The sequence below is a fragment of the Stigmatopora nigra genome, chromosome 14 (genome assembly GCF_051989575.1).
Source record: "Stigmatopora nigra isolate UIUO_SnigA chromosome 14, RoL_Snig_1.1, whole genome shotgun sequence".
NCBI lineage: Eukaryota > Metazoa > Chordata > Actinopteri > Syngnathiformes > Syngnathidae > Stigmatopora > Stigmatopora nigra.
Window position 1 is genome coordinate 12,905,376 of NC_135521.1, and position 22,733 is coordinate 12,928,108.

Here is a 22,733-nt window from a genome sequence, read left to right on the forward strand (position 1 = left end):
TAAGTCACCCAAAATCTCTGAATATGTGTCCCATTTTATTAAAATATAATTATGTTAACATAATTCAACGATCAAGCTTTGTCACATTATATTCACTGATATTGATTCATCATGGACCAAAATGGCTTCACAGCGGTCTTATGCAACACAGTCACAACCGTGGCCGGTCTACTTGCCAAAAGACATTTAGCCAACTGACGTGTGGCCGACTCGCCGAGGGGGCGTCTGGCCGAACGTAGAATTAGCCTAACGACTAATTGGCCGACCGACTATCCAGCCGAAGGACATTTTGTTGACGCGCTTGCCCCGCCTCCGGTCGTGTGTGTGTACAAGTTTTTTAACATCGGCCCGTTACTGATAACAACATTGATTTACAATAACAAGTTATAGATAACATTCATTTAGAATAACAAGGGCATTTATTCAAGGCCAAACAAAGTAGTCATAACAGTAATTACTATAATGACCGATGAAAAAAGTAGTTATAACAGTAGATACTGTAATTTACACCAGCATAGAAAACATTGAGATTAATCTTTGAGTCTTGCTTTTATTTGTTTAATGAAATAATACATTTAATATTTTTTCACACACGTCTCATTTTAACAGGTGACAAAGTATATGCCCCGGATCAAATCCCAAAAACAAAAGTGTGCTTGTTTTTTCTCATTTACAATTTTTTACAAGGTATTTTTAAAACTTACTTGATAATATTAGTAAAACATACTAACTATCCCATCAAATGATTTGGATAATTTGTAAAAAGCGTCGGTCTTCATTGTTCAGACTTGGAAAGACACTGCAGTAGAGGCAATCTCCATCGACGAGAACTAGTATGGATCCTCAAGTCCAACCAGTCTTGGTGAGAAGCACCCAGAGCTAAACTAGAAATGCAAAGGAGAGAGCAAAAGATTAATATAAGTAGCTCAAACCGCAAGTACCATAAGACATAATGCCCAATATACCATAATTTCGCACCGCCTGAAAGAGTGCCGTCTCAGTTGCGGGAGTATTTTCAGTTTTTTGTCATTACAAATTGGGCGCTTGCATGACGATAAGCTACACGTTGCTATGCTCTATCTCACTGGCAGTTGTTGCCGGGGTATACCGGGAACCTGTAGCCAGCTTTGGCGAAAGCTCAAACAAGTGGTGGCCGACACTTGAGCCCAGTCATCCACAATCCATTGAGATATTGTCTCGTAACTCACCCGATGCTGCCTGTTGGTCACGGTATAACTAGGTATACCAAGATGCGAACGGCTTCCAAGCCGTTCGCATCTTGGTTCTTTATGGCAATGTCCAGCCAGCGATTGTAGTTCCTTTATCAAGCTTATGATGGCATATGCCGAATTTGACCGACATCCACATTTTCACTACCGTGGTACCTCTACATACGAGCTTTTTTCGTTCCGGTACTGAGCTCGTATATCGATCTTCTCGTAAATGTAACGTACGTTTCCCATTGAAATAAACTAAAAACAAATTATTTCGATCCAACCCTCTGAAAAAAACACCAAAAATGGGATATTTGCCTGAAATTTTACTCGTATCTCGAAATGCTCGTATGTCCGGCACTCGTATGTCAAGGCACCACTGAATTTACTTTTCCGGGGAAGTTTGATTTTGTGAAATATATTTGCATGCTTATATATAATCTTGCACCCATTTCACTATGATATATTAAAGGTTACTAGAATAGAATATTAATTTACACCTATTGGTTAAAATGTGCACTACACCTTCTGTACTCCACCTCCTTCATTTGTAGTGACGCCTCCCATTTTTATGACTTGTCTTATCTCTAATAAAACCACAGTTGAAGCAACTTTTCAGCGGGAAACAGCCTTGAGTAGCTTGGAGAGTAGTCACACTCTCGGGCCTCTGATTTGTCCACTCCCCCGCCTCTGCAGACGCGGCCTTTAACTTTCATTCCATCCGCATCAGTGTGTGTTCCTGTGTTCGAGTTTATTTAAGTGTTGGCTGGTAGCCCCAACATTCTGGTCCCCGAAACCCGGAAGGTTTCGCATCCTGATTTTGGATCGCGAAAAATTAATCCAAAAATCTGACGTCAGCTGTCTCCCCATTGAGGAGAAGGGTGATCGATTCTCCGCTGTCAAGAAGAAGGAAGCGAATCCATCCCACCGGACACAGAGCACATCTGAGCGGTAAGGCACTTTTAAAATTAATTTGCAGAATCCAATCCAGTATTGAGACCCCGTCTTTCTAGAGAAGAAAGATGCTCCGTGTGTAGGAGAAAAAATGTTTCGTATGCCGCTCCCCGTAAGTTAGGGGAAGTGTTCTCGGGATTAGAGAAGTTAGGAAACGTATACGGGAGATCAAGTAAGGATCTCGAGATTTCTGGAAGAGTTCTAACTGAGTGAATCACCAGACAAAGAGGAGAAGGTCGCAACTCTCCGCCAGGGACTCCGAGGATTGCGTTAAAGATATAGAAAAAATATTTTTATACTGTGCCAAGAGAATGAAAGCTCAAAATAAAGAAAAAATATATATATAGAATAATAAATATAAAACTTGCAAGTAATCTCCCTAAGGAGAAATTTAAACCAGAGCACTTGTGACACGCTCGTAAATCAGGTCGTTTGCCGCGCAAAATAAGAGTATAAACGACTATCTAGGCGGGAAAATAAGATAGTAAATTCAACGGGACGTCCCTAGAGAAGGCGAGTAAACACTAAATAAAAACTAATAAATACATTATAAGAAAAACGGAATATATAGATATAATTTTTGAATAAGCAAAAATCTTCAAACAAAAGAAAAGTTGCAAAAATGGGTTTAACAAACAGCAAAGAACTCTCAACCGACATGAAGTTTATGCTGAAGCATTTTCCTGATAATTGCACATATATGAAAGAATGGAGGAAGAATAAAGACAAAGAGTGGGATGGGAGACTGTTGGAGGAGCCATTACAGGCCATAAAGCGTAAATTACAAATCGAGAAGGCTATTGAAAGAGGAAAAAAAGAGAAGATATGTAAAGAACTTCAAGATATTCAAGTTTGGATCAGTCAAGCCCAATTAAGACAGAAACAAAAGATTATGAAGAAAATTAAACAAGCTGAACAAAAAACAAGTATGGCAGCTTTGATTAATATCAGGCCCCACGAAGAGACACTGGCCCCCTCCAGTGCACTCACTTCGTACAGGCTGTGCCAGGCACCTTTTACGAGCCAAGGCCACAAAGAGGGAGGGGGACCTGAGATGCGCACACAAGAACAACATCTCAAGTTACAAAAGGCCTCTTACAATCCACACGATGAAGAAAGGAGGGGTGAGCCAGAGCCCACAGGTGCCGCTGCAGAACCAGCAGGAGTAATCAAAATGCAGACAAGAGCACAAAGAGAAAAAGTGGGAGGAGGACAACTCTATCCTCCCTTGATAGCATTTCAAGGACCTTACACTGGCCCACAGCCATGGGCACCACCAAGCCAAATGTATCCCATGGTTGAAGTTGCAAACCCACACTTCCAAGTGAATGGAGATCGTGATCAAACCATTCTCGTCCACCGTCCATGGACCGAGTCTGAATGTACTGAAGCATGCAAGGGACTGGGAGACCCAATAAAAAACCCAACTGAATGGTCCAATAATTTTGAACAGCTAAGGCAAAGTTTTCACCTGAATGGAGCTGAGACAAGAAAAGCGTTCACCATGAGTCTGGGACACAACTGGGCAAGAGTGAGAGGAAACTTCGATGAAAAAAACAACCAAGGAAAAATTCACCCCCATGATTCACCAGACCTAACGATGCTAGTAGAAAGAGTCCTGAACCGAGTTCGAGAGACGTGGCGCCCAACACCATGTTATGACAAAATTAGAGCCACAAGACAGGAACAAGGAGAAGGAATTCATAAATTCAGAGCAAGATTTGAAGAAGTGTTCAAAGCCCACAGTGGGATAACGGAAGACCAAAATGAGCAAGGGGCATACCAAGCCCAACTGAGACAAGGGTTCCTGGAAGGGCTCCAGCCCCAAATCAAAGGGTTCGTGCAAAAGTACTGTGTCACATACCGAACCATGCCAATGAACGAACTCATGGAGTGGGCGATTCAAGCTGAGGAGAGACACCGCCAAAAACAGGTACGTTCAGGGGTTAACGCTCTGACCCAAGCCATGGCCTCATTGGTGGACAAAGAGTCATCAGAAGTATACTACCAACGAGGACGTGGAAGAGTAAGTGGCCGAGGAAGACACGTCCGACTAAGAAGAGTAAACCTAGATGACAAGTGTTTCAAGTGTCAAGAGAGAGGACATTTTGCTCGAGACTGCAAAAATACACACAGGTGGAACCAGAGACCCCCACCGTTCAACCCTGAAAATCAATATCAAGAATGACGCCAGAAGAAATGGAAGTCTAACAAAGAAGAGGGAACTGAAGAAAGCGTTTGGGAGGACGAAGAAACCCTTTGCTCGCCAGTAGAAGTGTTAGACTTAACCGAAATCATGTCCACCCTCTGGGAGAGAGATAGCAAACCATACTACACCTTACTGGTGGGACAAAGTCAAACACCAGTAAGATTCTTATGCGACACTGGAGCAGATAAATCAGTCATCAAAGACAAAGTGCCAGGATTGATACCAGGAAAGGAGTGGATCACTGTGATAGGAGCAGGAGGACACATGGAGCTATTGAAGAAGTCGAGGAAAACAAAAATAACTGATGAAAATGGACAAAACCATGAAGCAAAATTTGTCCTGAGTAAAAACTGTCCTGTGAACCTCATGGGAAGAGATCTACTCCGTAAACTAGGAATCAGCCTTATCCCCACAGACGATGGTATGAAACCAGTACACAGATGGGAGGAAGCGGAAATCCAAATAGTTGAAGATCAAGAGGAACCTCATACGTTCTACTCCCTAGATTTAGCAACACAAGGGCCCTCATCCGTAATCCGACAGTTAAAATCCAAAGTCGAAAATATTAATGGCCAAACACAAACCCACTGGCCACTACACATCACCATGAAATTTGGAAAAGCCAGACCAGAATTTGTTAAACAGTTCGAGCGACTGGGACCCCAACTAGTCCGACTGGAGTACCTGTACTCCACAGCAGAGGGAGATGCAGCCACTTCGGTGGACTTGCCGCCACAAGCGAAAAAACTGCTACAGTTTGAGATAACACCTCATGTGTCCATAAAGAGAAAACACCACAGGTCCTGGAAAGACCTAGGACGCATGGTGCAATTTTTGGAGACCAGAAACGAGGAGTCGTGGTCACATCAGACTCCCACAGTCAGCGTACTAACAAACACCCCATATGGAACAGTGACAAGACAGAAGCTGAAGTGGATGACCCAAGCAAGTCCGAAGACGCATTTAACTGCATGACAAGACTACATACTGCTACAAGCTGAAGATTTCCCTACAGTACCGAGTTCACTGTGGTCCAAATCAAAAGCAGATGTAGGAAAAATGACCACAGCAAGAGAAGTAAGAATTGAGCCCAAGACGTCATTTCGACCACGGGCCAAACAATACCCCCTTAAACCAGATGCTATAAATGGCATCAGACCAGTAATTAAAGAAATGCTCGAAGCAGGCATTCTAATTGAAAGTCCATCAAGCGAATGTAACACACCTATCTTTCCCGTGAAGAAAACGGAGACGGGAACGTGGTGATTGGTCCAGGACCTAAGACGGGTCAATGACGCAGTGAAGTCCAGAGCACCCTGCGTACCCGACCCACACATACAGTTGAACGAGTTAAAGCCAAATCAGAAATTCTTTACAGTAATTGACCTAAGAAATGCATTTTTCTCTATACCATTACACAAAACAGCACAAGACTGGTTTGGTTTCACATTCGAAGTAACCAAATACACATACACAAGGCTGCCACAGGGATTCTGCGACAGCCCCACAATATTCTCACAAGAGATTGCAGCATGTATAAATCAGCATGAACACATAGACACCACACAGATCCTAGTATATGTAGACAATATACTGATAGCCAGCCCCACCGAAGAGGAAAACAAAAAGGAAGCAATCAGATTACTCAAACATCTAGAGCAAACTGGGAACAAGGCGTCGCTGAAGAAACTGCAGTACTGTCAGGAGTCAGTCATCTTCTTGGGACACCGAGTCTCACAGAAAGGAAGGGAACTAACGGATGGAAGACGAGAAGCCATCCAGCAATGTCCGAAACCACAGACGAAAAAACAAATGATGGCCTTCTTAGGCCTAACTAACTACTGCAGGAGTTGGATTCCGAATTATGCAGAACTAACTCAACCACTTCTAGACATAATCTATGCCACTGAGATGACAATGAGAGAGCCAGTGACATGGACTGAAGAAGGAAACCGAACATTCATGGAAGTGAAGCAACAAATCTTGGAATCAGGAGTCCTAGCATTTCCTGACTATGAAAAACCATTCACCCAAACAGCGACTTGCAAAGGAACGTTCATGACATCAGTGTTACTACAACCACATGGAACAAAGATTAAACCAGTAGCGTTCTACTCAAAACGACTGGACCCAGTTGCAGCTGCCCTACCCCCGTGTGTACGAGCAGTGTGTGCAGCAGCATTAGCGGTCCAGATGACAGCTGAACTTGTACTGTTCCATCCACTCACACTCCAAGTCCCCCATGAAGTGGATCTACTGATAACACAAACCAAAATGTCGTTCCTGTCACCAGCAAGACACCTGGCCGTAACAGCCACATTGTTATCGCAACCCCATCTCACGATTAAGCGATGCAATACCTTGAACCCAGCAACGTTAATACCAACTGAAGAAGACGGAGATCCACACCAATGTGATGAAAGAACCAGCGAAAGCTGGAAACCAAGACCAGATCTAAAAGACACTCCTATTCCAGACAGCACTTATGTATATGTAGATGGATCCGCATCCAAATCAGAACAAGGAAAAAATCAAGTAGGATTTGCAGTCGTCACAGACAACAAAGTCTTATGTGCAGAAAAATTGCCATCTAATCTCTCAGCGCAAGCTGCAGAAATTATAGCATTGACAAAGGTATGCACATTGTTTAAAGGTAGGAAGGTCACGATTTATAGACAGCCAATATGCACACTCCACTCTACATGTATTTGCTGCACAATAGAATAGAAGAGGGATGAAAACATCCACAGGCAAATCAGTAGAGCATGCTGAACTGCTGAAACAATTACTTAATGCAGTACTACTTCCCAGCCACATAGCTGTATGCAAATGTAAGGCACATACTAACAGCAGCGACAGAATTAGTAGAGGAAATACTAGAGCAGATACAGCAGCTAAAGGAGCAGCACAATCACCGAGTGCACAGTATATACAACAACAACATGAGTCAATCCCAAAAACAGTATTAATTGATATGCAAAACATTGCACCACAGAATAAAAAAGATGCATGGATACTTAAAGGCGCAGAACAGTCTGCGGACGGTCTATATACAATAAAAGGTCTACCCCGCTTGCCAAAAAATGTATTCCAAATGGTAGCAAAATTGAGCCATGGAAAGTCTCATGTCTCAACAAGGGGGATGATAGACATGGTACAGCGTGTTTTCCATGTGACAACAGGTCTAAATACCTATTTTAAATTTTTTTTGTAGAGACTGTTTAATTTGCTGCAAACATAATGTGCAAGGTAACCTCAGACCCAAACGAGGCCAATGCCCAAAAGGTACCTACCCATTTGAAATTATACACATGGATTTCATTGAATTATCCAGAAGCAACCAGTATAAATACTGTTCAGTCTTGATTGACTCATTCTCGAAATGGACTGAAATAGTCCCCTCAAAAACACCAGACGCATTGACGGTGGCTAAAGCCATCTGTAAACACATAATCCAAGAACATGGGATCCCCAGAATCATCTGGAGTGACAATGGAACTCATTTTGTAAACAGCATAATACAATACATGGCGAACCACCTAGGAATAAGTCTAAAAAATCACTGCTCGTACCATCCGTAAAGCGCGGGACTGGTAGAGAGAACGAATGGTACAATAAAACTAAGGCTTAAAAAAACCATGGAAGAAACAAAAAAAAAACATGGCCAGAATGCTTACCACTAGTCAAAACATATATGAGAATTGTACCAACTAGCTCAGGATTAACACCTTTTGAGATAGTTCATGGAAGACCATTCCAACTTCCCCTATGGGAAGGTGAACCATGGCAAGAGACTAAGGGCGAGGCAGATCCACTCACAGAGTGGATGGTAAAAATGTTTAGAGAAAAATTTGTCCAAAATACATGTAATCTGCCGTTATCCCCTTTGTCTCCCCTACAGGAGGTGGTGAAGCCTGGTGACCAGATCCTGATTCGAGTCATAAAAAGGAAATCCTGGTCCTCGCCACGTTGGGACGGCCCATTCGTGGTTCAACTCACCACCCCCACCGCAGTAAAGATTGCCGAGAGGTCGACGTGGATTCACCAATCCCAAATCAAAATAGTTCGAGACATCGGCAACCCTGAGTAGATTGCAAATCGGACGGTACCAAAACCCTTGTCCGCGAAGGAATCATCTGACGTCTGCTCACCTGCCCCAAACACCCCCCCTAACCTAACCTTGACCTCTCACAGTTTTTACACCCTCACACAGAAGCCAAAATGAAAGCCGCTGCCACCCTCATCACTGTGACTGTACAATCAGTGGCAGCATGGGTGTGGCTCAGTGCCCCGCCCCCAGACATTCGAGTCAAAAAACGAGACGATGCCGTGCTACTGTCGCAGAGGAAAGTGAAGTGGTATGAAAAGAACAATCCAAAGAATCATTTTGAGGAAAATATGTGGTATAATTTCATGGTATTTCAGAAAAAAATAACCAGTGTGAAAGAAAGTTGTTATGTGTGTAGTCGTATGCCTTATTCCACAGGTACCCCACCAGTGTATCCCAAGCCAATCAACCCCTATACCTATAACGCCTACACACCTCTATGGTATCCCGACACACTGAGATCACGGTATCTAGAAGGTGCATTTAGATCTGTAGTTCCCGAGGTTGATGCCAATGTACCACCTTTAACAGGTAGAAAATTCACAAGGCTTTTGAACTATGATTGGACAGATCTAGTTATGTTAAGCAACGTCCCATATGACATTCTGGGGTAAGTCCAGACCAGTAGGAGAAGTCCCCATGAAATTCTGTAGGGCTATACTTACCCCGTGCAAACGAGACACCACTAACAAAGCCAGGTTCAATGCCACAGGAGTACCCATGGGTGCCACCTGCAGGGACTATTACACTCTCCCTGATGTAATGGGCACTGATCCCCAAGATGATGGGTATTGGATGTGTGGGCATACAGTGTATTTGGGTTTGCCCACAGCATGGAATGGTCGCTGTGCAATGGTGCAGATGGTTCAAGATGCGTTCCTTTTAAGGGGAGTGAAAATACCAGGAAGATATAAGAGATTTATACCTGTACAATTTAAACCACATGATTCAATTTGGGGTAATAATGTCCCTGATGATCACAAATTATGTTCCACCTCCGAGAAAGTCATATTGTCACTACTTCCACAGATTGGAGTGGGTAAAGTTATGCTCCGTGTAGAAACATTGAATTATCGGATGGGATTGTTCATTAACCAAACTGTCAAAGCCCTACAAGGTATAGCAGAGGAATTAAAAGCCCTTAGAGAAATGGAGTTGCAAGACCGCATGGTCCTAGATTTGATAATAGCCAAGGATGGAGGTGTGTGTGCCATAGTTGGAGAACACTGTTGCACCTTCATCCCAGATGAAACCGGTGACGAAGGTAACATAACTCGTGCCATAGCTGAAATGAAAGCCTTAGCCAACACCATGGCCCAAGATCACTCAGCCATAGGTGCATCACTGTGGTCGTGGTTGACAACCGGATCATGGTTCTCTATTCTGATTAAATTTGCAACTCCCTTTTTTGCGGTTTTAATTCTATTCTGCATCTTTTCAATGTGTGTAATCCCTTGTATGAAAGTTATGATTCAAAAAAATATCCAGCACACGCTGGTAGCTTACAGTGACATACAGTTTCACAGCATGACAAACCTTGCCGGAGATTTTAGCACTCTTCCAAAGTGTGATGAATCCCCGGATGTCGAGTCGTCTGGGTAAATGTACTTGTCTTGACCTAAAAAATTGTGTTCGCTCATTAAGAGGGACGCAGAGGAATTTTCCTCAAGTACCCCTGAGTAGACTTGAGTTTTTCGCCTCTGCCTTGACAAGTGATTTAGTTATTTTCCATACCCTGTTGAGTGACTATTAATGATATTTGTATTCTAAAACCTGCAAAGGAGGGATATAGATTGATGAAAATGAAAATTCTTTCAAAGTAACTTCAGGGGGAATATGTGAAATATATTTGCATGCTTATATATAATCTTGCACCCATTTCACTATGATATATTAAAGGTTAGTAGAATAGAATATTAATTTACACCTATTGGTTAAAATGTGCACAACACCTTCTGTACTCCACCTCCTTCATTTGTATTGACGCCTCCCATTTTTATGACTTGTCTTATCTCTAATAAAACCACCGTTGAAGCAACTTTTCAGCGGGAAACAGCCTTGAGTAGCTTGGAGAGTAGTCACACTCTTGGGCCTCTGATTTGTCCACTCCCCCGCCTCTGCAGACGCGGCCTTTAACTTTCATTCCATCCGCATCAGTGTGTGTTCCTGTGTTCGAGTTTATTTAAGTGTTGGCTGGTAGCCCCAACAGATTTCATTTGACGTTTTGTGACGAGGATTTGGATATTGTATTTTGGAAGGAAGGCCCTTTCGGAAACTGAGTATTTCGTGCAGAGAAGCATTCATAAGCAGAGGAACCACTGTATTAACCAAGGACTGAAATTGGTATTATCTTGTCAATAAATGATTCTGAGCAATTTGACATGTATTGTTTTGAATGCAAGAACTGAGTAAAAGTCAAAAAGTTAGTGATGCAGAGTCCTGCGAAAACAACAATCACTATAAAATCTGTGGGAGTCAAAAACATTTGACCAACAGGTCATAGGTTAGGTATTAAACCAGAATCCTATACACCAGCATGTGCACTACACATTTTTTTCACATTTAAAATTCAATTAAATTCTTGTGTTATTCAATGAACAGTTAACATGTTAAAATAACTGAAGGGGTACCTTGGTGCAAGGTAGGGCTGCCCTGGGATAAATTGGTCCATTGGAAGGATGACAGTGCTTATAACAGAAGGACTAGATTGAGTCACATAGTCTGCATCCATTCCCCCCAGGTTGGCTATGCTGCTCCCCCCAGCTGCACTTAAACTGTTTCTGCTGCTCTTGGAAGGACCTGAAAATGCATACACACAGGTTAATTCCCCAAGTTTGGGATTTCTAAATTAATCAACTAATTATAAAATATGACTGTTTGAAAAGTGCTACGCTCCGCTCAGTGCTCGTACATATGTTATACGCGAAAGAGATGCGGCAAAAAAGACAGTGCGCTAAAATCATAAACAGCCTGTCTTGGCCACCTGGCTTTCTCGTATCTCGAAATTTGTCTCGTATCAAGAGATAATTATTTGCTCGAAATTTTACCCGTATCTCGAAATCCTCGTATGTCAGGGTGCTCATTTGTCGAGGTACCACTGTAATTTATTATTTGTTTTTAGTCGGTCCTGATTAATTTAAATGTATTTTAAGAGAGAAAAATAATGAGAAACACGCTCGGGGTGTGTTCGCCACCCATACTCAATATGCTTTTTCTCGTGAAACTGATGATTCACTCGAATACTAGCCACCAAGCCCAGTTCACGATTTGAAAACTCATCAATTGACTTAGCAGTATACAACTCACAGCAACGCGTGAAAGACTCCCAGGCTCCGCTTTGCAGGTGTGGGCCAACGTGTGGCTGCTGAAGGAGGCACAATACTGCAGAGTCAACCTGATGAAAAACACTGCAGAAAAAGAGGAAAAGTAATGATGTTTATAAAGACAGTTACAGAATCATCATTAGTAAATATTCATGGTATATCTTGATTCACTGCACGTGTATTTTACAATCACAAAATGTTTCATATAAAGAAATGAATGAAACTAACATGTTTCCATTGCGTGTCAAGTTTAGACGGAAAAAAATAATTATTTTTTGATCTCCTCAAGTTACATTTAAAGAATGACATATCCTGATATGTAGCACAAGTGGCACATAGATTAATTTGATTAAAAACCTCGGTTTGTACATTTAAAGTATGACAGATATCCTGACATGCAGCACGTAGCACAGGAGTGGCACATAGATTCCTTTGATAAAAAAACTCACAGTTGGTAAATCGAGAATCGACAGAAACTGGGCCATGCTACAAAGCTCCCAAATTTGAAGACAGCCTGTTAACTGTCAGGATATTAATCCATATTATACATTTTCTTGCAATGATGAATACACTTTGCTTAACTATTAAACTTGCTTTGCTCATCATTATAAGTATCATACTAGCTTGCAACAAAGTAAAAGCTTTGCTCCTGAAAACCTTAGTTAAAAAAAACAAAGAGAAGCCAAAACGCCTTGGCCTGCCTGGAGTGGACAAAACAGGATCCAGAATGCCTTGCAGTGCAGGGAATCTTATCTGGGAATTGCAACTGCATCCACCACAGACACTCCACAATGCTTCCTGACTTTCATCTGTTTTGACTACCCACTTGTGTTGCATAATCAGGGCCCGAGTATGTAATAAAAAATACTGAAAATATGTGTAAGGTCAGAAAGAAGTTGGGAAGATTTCAGTGGTCGTTTTCCTGGAAAGTGCAAATTCCAGAAGACTATCTTATCTTTATTTGGGCATGCATTTGGGAATGTCTCATGGCAAACCTGACATTAACACATAAAATAGAAGTACGACTACAATGTTAGTGTAATCAAAAAGAACAACTACTTGATTGGCAAAATTATACTGTTTTCTTGGGATCTGAATATGTACATTCAACATTTAAGCAAACAAATGACAATTAATCAAAGGAAGGAGATGGGGCCGATACCACATGCAAAGATGGCAAAGGACAAATAACAGACTCAAGATGATGACGAGACCAAATAAATTTGATTTTAAAGACAAACTTGACACCCACAGTCAGCAGGAATTTAAATACTTATGGAAAACTAATTGTTTAAAAGCTAATATACACCAAGGCCTGATGATACCTGTAGTATATTGATACTATAACGGTAAATTAAATCTGGTTATACAAGTGGGCTTAACCACCGCCACTTGATGGCTCCGTCGTCTATACTGCAAAGTTATCACAATACCTAAGGCTGAGTAGTGGCTGAAGAAGTTCCTCTGGTAGTCCATATCTGTCAGAGCAGATAAACTCTCGAATAGAATCAAAGTCCTGCTTTAATTGAAGCGCTCCCTGCACACTGAGGATGAGGCAGAAATAATGACAAATCATACATCATTCATATTTACATTTGTGACTCAGACAACCATACCTAAATTTAATTTGTTGTTTCAGTATGTGTTCCATCCATGCCTCCATAAAAGCTGTCATGGTTAAGCTAAGAGCCTGGATGCAGACATCATTAGACAGTAACATCACACAATCCAGAACCTGACCAATCACATTCTGTGCAGCCAATTCTGGATACTCATTGGGACTCATTGGATTGCCTGTAAACCAAAGAAAATAAATAAATTCATATGGCACATTGTTAGGAAACATGACCCAAAATACAATTGCTAATGCAGTCATTTCAATTGTTATTCATTCATCTTTTGGAGTAAGAAAAGACAAACAAATCCACAAAGGGCCACAATGGCTGAAGGTTTTCGTTCCAACCAGTGGCGGGCCGTGCATTTCACACCTAGGCCTTCGGTAGTGCTGTGTGTGAATCAATCCAACCAATATGTATTTTGGGTATAAAACCTATAATGCAGCTACGGCACATATAAAAAAGAATCAATAATAATAACCTAAAAATAATGTATTATTTAAGAAAATAGATATATTTTACTCACCAAAAAATATTTTTATTTATACACCTAATCCATCCTCCTTTCTTTCCTCAAGAAGATTTCAATTACTCTGTCGTACAGATTACATGTGCGTTTCAGGTCCATCAAGACGTTCTTTTCTTTCGCCATCAAAGCTAATTCAGTCGAGTCTGTCCTATTGTATTTCTGACAAATATAGTGCCTAAATGCAAGACGTAATACATTTAGGGACTATATATGTTTGTCACGCCCATTCTCCCTCTATTCTTTGGCGCTGAGAAGAAGCGGTGCCCTGACTTCTGCCATTTTTCATGTCTTCCGGTTGCACGTTTCAGCGTGGATTTAAAAAAAAATATGAACATTTTGAAATATGCATCAGAAAAAAATCTGCAATGTAGTAAAGCTGCAAAAGTTCAGGACGCAAAGTGAAGGTATAATAAAATTTAAATCATGTATATGAATAACAGGAGACAAACAATTGTTTTATGGATGTGCAGTCATTCAAAAGACTACCTGGCCTGGGATTGAGTCTCCAGTGTCCAACAGAAGGCATCATCTGCTCAAAAAGATGGGCAGACATTCTTTTGCAGTCATCCGACAAGGCTCTTAGGACCAAAGAGGAAAAATTCTGATTTGACAAAAAATAAACAAAAACAAAACAGACATATCTACTATTACGAGAAGTCAAACATTTTGCAAACGTTCTACAGTGCACTCACACTTTTATTTTAGTGCATTAAGTTGCCCGCATGTACAGTGGTACCTTTCAGGTATGAGCTTAATGCGTTCTGGTACTGAGCTTGAATGTCGACTTACTCATTTCTCAAATCAACGTTTCCTTTAGAAATGAACTAAAAACAAATTAATTTGTTCCAATCCTCTGAAAAAAAACACGATATTGGAATAGAAAAACATGTATTTGTTCTACTTCACCATTTAATAACAGTGTAACAAATAACACAGCTGCCAACCTCTGTTGACCCCATTTCAGGAGTACCGTTGTCCCATTACTGGAGTTTATCTGGAGTGAATGCGATTCAGGCAAAAATCAATATACTCTAAATCATTCATCAGAACTTGTAACTCGGAGGATTCACAATGCACTCGTGTTACCGAATTCTTCCAGTTTACAGTGCAGTTGAATCAAGATGTAGCGATGGTGTGAATATCAAGGCATTTGAAATGGAAATTTGGTACTTTAGTTATTTCAATTTTTTACCGTATTTACTCGCATATAAGCCGCTTTTTGGGTATTTCCAGAGTTTAAAGAGGTTGTCTGGAGTCCCGGAGTTTGCCTTGCTTTTCTGGGTAAACTCCTGAAATTCAGGAGTAGTTGGCAGCTTTGTATATATGACGTTGCTTTCCAATGACACATTGTGCGAGTGAACAGCCATTTTCATCAAATTAATGGAGATTGGTATCACTTGACACCTAAAAAAGTGCAAGAAAAATTTGCGCTTATGAACAAAAGCGTCAGTGCACTATAGATCACTGTCAGGATTATTTTGGACGCGCACTGATTGAAATTTTGTGAGAACCTAATAGGATCAAGCACAACACCTGCAATTCAGCATATGCAGAATCAACATTTTGAAGCTGCTCCATCAGTATGAACTCATTATGGCTATGAAGAGTAGAAAGAAAACAGTCCGAGTTCATCAAAGATTTTGTCTGCTGCACCATTTTGTCCAAAGACTTTCTCAGCACCTGTAGAGGATAAAAAAGTGCCTTCTCATTTTAAGTAATTATTGACATTTTATTGACATAGAAGTGTGTATATGCTTATTGATGAACACAGCGATTCAGACTCTTTTGGCATGATATAGCATTTCAATGATTGTCAATTATTGTGTTTATTTAAATTCCTGTTCACATTCTACGCTGTTTCACGAGCATACCAAATTCTTGAATCTAAATTAAAAGACTATTTCCACTTCCATGTATAGATTTGCATCGGACAACTTACTTCGAGATCACCTTGGGTAATGAGGAAGAATTTGTTGAGGCTCCATGAAGAGAGGAACTGGTAGGCCTTTGACATAACCCAAACTGTGAAAAGTTGTATTGTAGTTAACGTCAAGCTAACAGTCAATCTGTGGAAAGTTTGGCCTATTTTCCAGAGGTTTGAAGATCCTGAAACGGAACAAAAAAAAAAGTGCATATAGACACTTGAATAAGTTGATAGCTAACTTTTCAAAGTTATTGGCTGTGTTGTCTTTTGTCAGGTCAAGTCAAAAGACATTTTTGTCATTATACAACAGCTGCATATAATGAAATTAGTGGTGCTACTCCACAAAGTGCGTGTTTCCCAATAAAAACATAAATAACTAAATTAAAAAGTCACGTCCAGGGAAAGTAATTCTAAAATATTGCACAATCTAAGATATTGCACACTTTTATTGCACACCCCAAATGTATTGCACAGAAGGGATTGTGTGTCATGCTAATGCAAGTTCATAGCCGTGAAGGCTCTGGGGGAAAAAACTGTCCCTAAGTCTATTTGTCCGTGTTTTGTGAGACCTGTAGCGTCTGCCAGTGGGCAGCAGCTGGAACAGGTTGTGACCAGCGTGGTAAGGGTCCCTAACAATGTTCTGCTGAGGTGGCAAGGGCTGGGAATGTCATCCAGTGAGGGCAGAGAGCAGCCGATGATCTTCTGAGCAGTGTTGATCACTCTCTGCATGGCTTTTCTATCTGCTGCCGTTCTTCCAGCGTACCACACTGTAATGCAGTATGCCAGGATGCTCTCCACAGTGGCTCTATAGAAGGCTACCAGAAAGTTAGTGTCCAAGTTGTTCCTACTGAGTCTGAGTACCGTCAGCGTGTCCGTGATGTGGACCCCCAGGAATTTGAAGGACTGGACCTTGTCTACACATACTCCATTTATGAGGAGTGGGGACAGATCTGTGCTGCATTTGCGAAAGTCCAGGATTATTTCTTTAGTTTTCGAGGTGTTTAGTAAAGTACTAGTAAAGGTCTAATATATAATGTCAACTCGTTTAAAAAATATATATGTTTTAGCATTAGTGACAGGCTGAGACTCTGGCATGACAGTATTATATTCACCTGATGCATGGCAGTAAGACAGAGCGGACAGTAGAGGTGGGGTAAGCTGTAGCAAGTAACCTACAGTCATGGACATCCTCACACTGTCAACTGGATTTGATGATGGCTCTAAAAATCTGGTATATTGGTCTCCAGCCGTCAGACATTTGTCGTTCAAACTTGCACCTAAACCTCTACATACCACTGAGAGAAAAAAAACAAAGAGGACAGTTTGAAGAGTTAATACAAGAGATTCATAGCTAATTAAAATATATTCTTGAGGCATTTAACTTATTGGTACATTTTGACATGAATACTCATCAAATTACTGTATTTTTTATATTAACAGCTGTCTAATATTTTTAAAAGTATTAGAACTAAGAATATGTTCAGTTATTTTGGAGGGAAAAAAAAGTTCTCAATTATAAAGACCAATACTCAAGGACACGTGAGGATCTTGAACCGGTTCCTAGCCATTGAAATATAAAAAGCGACAGTAAAACATTCATTCTCGAGATAGATTGTCTGGTTGACATCTGTGCAATAACACTGGTCTAAAATGGTTCATTCCCTAAATGTGTCTATTTTAATTACGTACTAACCATAATCCCAATGAGCATGCGCTGCACTGATCAACACATTTAGACTGAACTCCTCCAGCATGGCTTTACACAGACTTGGAAGGATATCTGCATTAAACACAAAGTCAGATACAAAACAAAAAAATATTCAATATAAACAAACAATTTCATTCGTAGTAGTGGTCGGCTGAAATAAAAAAAGATTTATGATTATAGAATGGTATATGGTTCCTGGAGTAATATTGTACAGTTTAGTAAGTATGGAGTGTTAAATTATCCCCCTGGTTGGTATTCTTGCGCACCACCATACTAGTAAGCAATCTGGACCAAACTCTGACCAGCGAATCAATTTCTGACCAGCGGCTCGGTGGAGCGAGTGGTTAGCGCGTCGGCCTCACAGCTCTGGGGTCCTGGGTTCAAATTCACATCCACCAGTGTGGAGTTGCATGTTCTCTTCCGGTTACTCCGCTTTCCTCCCACATTCCAAAGACATACAGGGTAGGCTGATTGGACACTAAGTTGCCCCTAGGTATGGGAGTGAGTGTGCATGGTTGTCCGTCTCCTTGTGCCCTGCAATCGGCTGGCCTGATTCAGGGTGTCCCCCGCCTCTGGCCCAGTGTCAGCTGGGATAGGCACCAGCACCCACCGCGACCCAAATGAGGATAAAGCGGTTCAGAAAATGAGATGAGATTAGATCCCCCGACCAGTTAAAGAATATGACAATTTTTAGCATGTGTTGGTGCTACTGTTAATATTGGTTTCTTTTCGGTGTTTCATACCTGCCATCAAAACCTGGGTCATTATTTCAAAAATATGGAGACTCCTGCAGTTGCCACTGAGATTGACACTCCCTAGACTTCTTGCACAATGTGGATGTTGCATCTCCAGGGCCAGCGCTTTGCTACAGCAAGCCCACAGCAGTGTACTGTACTGCCTAGACAGCTTATCAAAGAGCATTGGCTGACCAAGGTCTGACCATTGAACGGAGCAAGACCGCTGGGCACAGCCATCAACTTTTGGAACATCTTCAAGGACATCATTGAGACCTCGCTGTACATGTGAGCTAAGAAAAGAGAGGGAAAAAAGGTGTTCAGATGAGCATTTGCATGAGTTCCATTTTATGCTACTGATCATTTATTCAAGTTGATGAATGAAAAAAGACAGAAAGAAAACATTTCCATATATTACGTATAATATACTTAAACAATACTGGATTGATGTGTTAAGGTTTGAACTTTGTGTGTTTGAGGCGGAATTTTAAGGTCTTTCTGCATATAGCGTATTTACTCGCATATAAGACACATTTGTCAGACAAAGAAATGATGACTAAATCGAGGGTATGGCTTATATGCACATAAAAAGACGCCATGCACGAAACTGTAAGTTGACAACGTCATGAAATCCAAGATGGCGCCGTCACACGTAAGCCAGTGGCAGCTCCGTCCACTCTTATTTATTTTTCGTGTTTTACAGCCCTTCTATCTTTTTTTTAATTACATTTTTACATCCCAAGCGGGAAGTCAAGGGAGCCATTTTTCCTCAACTGTGTGAACAATTTCGTTCCAAAGTAGTGTCGCTAAAAAACACAATTCCGATGTTTTCAAACTCAACAGGAGTTAATCGTAAGATAATATTGTAAGATAAGATGACAAAGACTATCTCTAAACCCATGAGATCAGTTGAACAGTTTAACTTTTGCTAGTGAATGAAACCCCCAAATACTCATTCTGATTCTCGAAGAGCAATGATATGTTAAACAATTATGATGGCTGATGAACATTTACCTGAGATATACTGCGAACTCGGTGGCTGTGCCTTTTTCAACAATTTTATTCTGAGTTATGTCCATACTGGGATCTCTGATAATTTTGTTTGGATATGTCTTCCCACTGGTTTGTAGCATATCTATTGTTTCACTTAAAGGAAACTGTTGTATAGTAGGTGTCACCGGATGTGATATCAATGGGCCCTGCAAGTCATTGGAGGAAACAAGCAGATGAATTAGAACCTCAACTTTGGACTGGTACTGTTGACAAAAGTCTGACAGTGTGGTGGTTGGAAAATGATTAAAGGTCCTGGGTGACCTTTCCAAGTGCTGAAAGTCTCTTGAAGGTTTGTTATCTTTTGGATCTGTTTGCACTTTACTAAAATTGCAGATACATTTTTGACACAGATAGGATAAGTTACAGCTGTTGGTATCTGTGATAAGGAAAATGTTGGGCTGTTTGAAATCAGGACAATGATGATTCTCCTCGGCATGGTTTTCCAGCTTATGTTTAGAAGTGTAAAGATGGCCGGTATGAAAACAGGAGCAAGACATCAACACTTTATCCTGTATCTGCTCCCAAGTCAGAGTTGCCATTAATGGCAAACTAGAAGAAATTCCATGCTTCATATGGCATTTGTACATGCATTGCTGTGCAGTCCACAAATGCAGCTGACTTGCTGCAATGTATGCATGATGCACTGCCAAACTTTTCAGCAAGTCTTTAGCTGAGACAGGAGCAGGACATCTCATTATGTTTGAAAATGTGATAGAACAATTTTGTTGTAATATTTTTGTTTTCTGATGGGTGGTGTATAAGTGTTGTACACTTGGTTCCTTCATTGCCGTGTTATACAGTTCTAAACAAGTCAAAATATCTTCCATAATTTCCCTTGGTATTTGGTCCAAATCAGACTGACCCATGGTAAAGAGAACAGCATGCAAATAACGGTCCATCAAAATTACAGCCTCCAGGCTAAGCAAGTGAAGAGTCTGTTTGATTTCTACCAGCATCTTGTTTTGGTGGGCGAGAGCCCTCCTGAGGTAGTGATCAGACTGGACTTTTCCAAGCAAACAAGACCAGTGGTTGAGATGAATGTGGAACTCCTGGCACAAGGAGACAAAATGGACTTTGGCTGATGAGCAGAAGTGTTGTGTCTGCAGATGGAAATATTGTCAAAATTAATATTTTTATAACACTACCTATGTAAAACCAAAACCTTTCTACTTTTTCAGTATTACTCAAGCATCAGTATTGCAGCCATTATAGTCCAAATAAAACGTAGAGCTGTTATAATCAATCAGGAATATTCAATGAATATAACCCAAGAAAACTATCTTAACTAATCAATCAGAATACTAACTGAAAACTATATTTTGCCACCCAATAGCAAACTTGTGAGAACAATTTGATTGTACTTCAAAGGCTATCTAAAGAGCAAAATAGAAGTTAAAAAAAGAGACAAACATCACTGAAACAAATGCGATGGATTTAACAAAACCAGATTTGAACAACAGGAGACATGTTTACACGCCAACGCTGTTCTGGGCCCTTAGTAGAAGACGATCAATTTGAAAACTCAAATTAGTCTTACACTTTTTCTAAGGGGATTGTCTTACGTAGAATTATGTAAATACACTTCCTCTCGAAGGTAAATCTCTTATAATTGAATTTATCAGCAATTGTATAAATCACCAGTCTCTAATGTACTGTAGTTGATACTTAAGCCTCTTTAGAAGGCATTATTGATTATTTTAAAAAAGTAGTGATCAGTCTCAAACAGTTGAGTGGGAACTTTGTTCCTACTCTTACTCATGTAATTAATATTGCTTTGATTTTCTGGTTGCAATGATTAAATTATACACAATAAACAACAATATTTGCAATTGTTAAAATAATATTTCTGCAATAAGTTTTAAAGGAAACCACATCTATCTATCTGATTAATTAATGGAAGGATTAATGTAATACGTTTTTCCAATTAGGGACTGCCCTAAAAAATTAAATAATTTTAACATTGCTCAGTGCACATTTTGGACATACCAGGTTAGATGAGAGGCGTGAATGCTTCAAGTGATCATCAAGCAGATGGTCAACTTGAGAGACGTAGGCAGCAGCTAAATGAGCCCTCCTGGTGTACTCGTGGATAAAAAGCAGCAGTGATCTCTGCTCCAGGAGCTTCCATATAGCATGGTAGTGCATATTCAAAAATCGAGACGAAGGGACAACCAGAAGACCACCACTTGGCAATATTCTGCTCTTGACACACACCTTGATCATAATTTAAAACGAGAGAAAAATGTTTAGGAAAAGGCAAAAATTTGACCTTGAAGGAATACTTCTATTAGATTTTAATTTGTAGTCTGAGATCAGGACTGCTTAAGGTAGCAAACAATTCAGGGAAAAGTAAATCATTACTGAGAATGTTTGGACACATTTAAAGAAAATAACCCAAATTGTATCCCAACATTTGTACAAACTAAATTATCATGACGCATGAAGTATGACTTAAAAAGGTCACCTTAGGAGAACCAATGTGTGCCCCACCGACATGTTGCCTTTGGTTGGACACACTCAGGAGAGCCTGTTCCAAATGTAATATATGTGCAGATGATCGGGATACCAGGTTACAGGTCATGACAAAGTTTCCTTCTTCTCTTTCTTCCTCATTACCATCTTGGCTGTGAGTTTGTGACAGCCAATTCATACGGGAATTTAATGTGCTTCTAAGTAAATGAGTGATGTTCCTCTGTGACCACGACCCTGAAAGTCAGAGAATTAGCAGGGAATGACTGGAGACCCGTTGCCGTAATAATTGCATTACACGGGAGGACTATTTTGAGCATCTGCTCATTTGACCACGATAACACGAACGTCCGCTGGCTTGTCCCCAGTCTTAAAACTAAATTAGAACAGCAAGAAAAATGCCGATTATATTTGTGTAGATTGGAAAGAAAAAAAAGCTTCTCCAGATAGTAAATCGATTAACATGCATAGTAAGATCTGACATCAACAATGTGTATTTTACTAGGTAGAATGTTGAAACTTACATTTAGGAAAATTGACACAAGGAAATGCTCCTTGAGGGTCAAGCCTGGTACATCGTTGTGAGTTACATTAGAGTTTGGTCCGCTAATGCGTCTTCATCTAGAAGTAAGATAACGCCACAACCAGATGACGCTAGTCTGACATCGGGAAGACTCTAAATCGGTTCAGACAAAGCAGAAAACTTCATCTTTTTACCCGTGCTCTTGAAAAATCATTTTAAACCCTTTATACGAGTATTTGATCATAATTAACTGAAAACTGTCCATGCAAGCGCTGGTGTTATTATTAGCGTTCGATCGCGAGACTACCAAAGATGCCAATAGCCAATCAAATTCACGTTTGCTTCTTTGCTGTCATGGAAATAAACATC

The 22,733-nt window shown here is 40.6% G+C and overlaps 1 protein-coding gene and 1 long non-coding RNA gene across 7 annotated transcripts; one reads left to right on the forward strand and one right to left on the reverse strand.

The window, feature by feature from the left end:
• Positions 1–22: 22 nt before the first annotated feature.
• Positions 23–22,663, reverse strand: ccdc142 (coiled-coil domain containing 142). 6 transcript variants are annotated; one of them, XM_077732308.1, is made up of 16 exons: positions 22,366–22,663; positions 21,837–22,078; positions 21,359–21,586; positions 20,323–20,472; positions 19,334–19,518; positions 18,329–18,612; positions 17,571–17,657; positions 16,990–17,172; positions 15,893–16,059; positions 15,487–15,633; positions 14,440–14,554; positions 13,425–13,602; positions 13,242–13,352; positions 11,792–11,892; positions 11,116–11,284; positions 23–884 (listed from the first exon to the last, which is right to left on the reverse strand). In XM_077732308.1, exons 2-16 carry the CDS (start codon positions 22,020–22,022, stop codon positions 776–778), a joined length of 2,400 nt encoding a protein of 799 aa, XP_077588434.1. In that variant the 5' UTR covers positions 22,023–22,078; positions 22,366–22,663; the 3' UTR covers positions 23–775. The 6 variants fall into 6 exon arrangements, 5 of the variants coding, with proteins under 5 accessions (XP_077588434.1, XP_077588435.1, XP_077588432.1 ...); XM_077732309.1 differs by lacking the exon at positions 20,323–20,472; XM_077732306.1 differs by having other exon boundaries at positions 19,334–20,472.
• LOC144207083 (uncharacterized) lies at positions 1,833–10,860 on the forward strand. Its single transcript, XR_013328560.1, has 2 exons — positions 1,833–2,165; positions 8,279–10,860. It is a non-coding gene; the product is annotated as an uncharacterized LOC144207083 (long non-coding RNA).
• Positions 22,664–22,733: the final 70 nt, after the last annotated feature.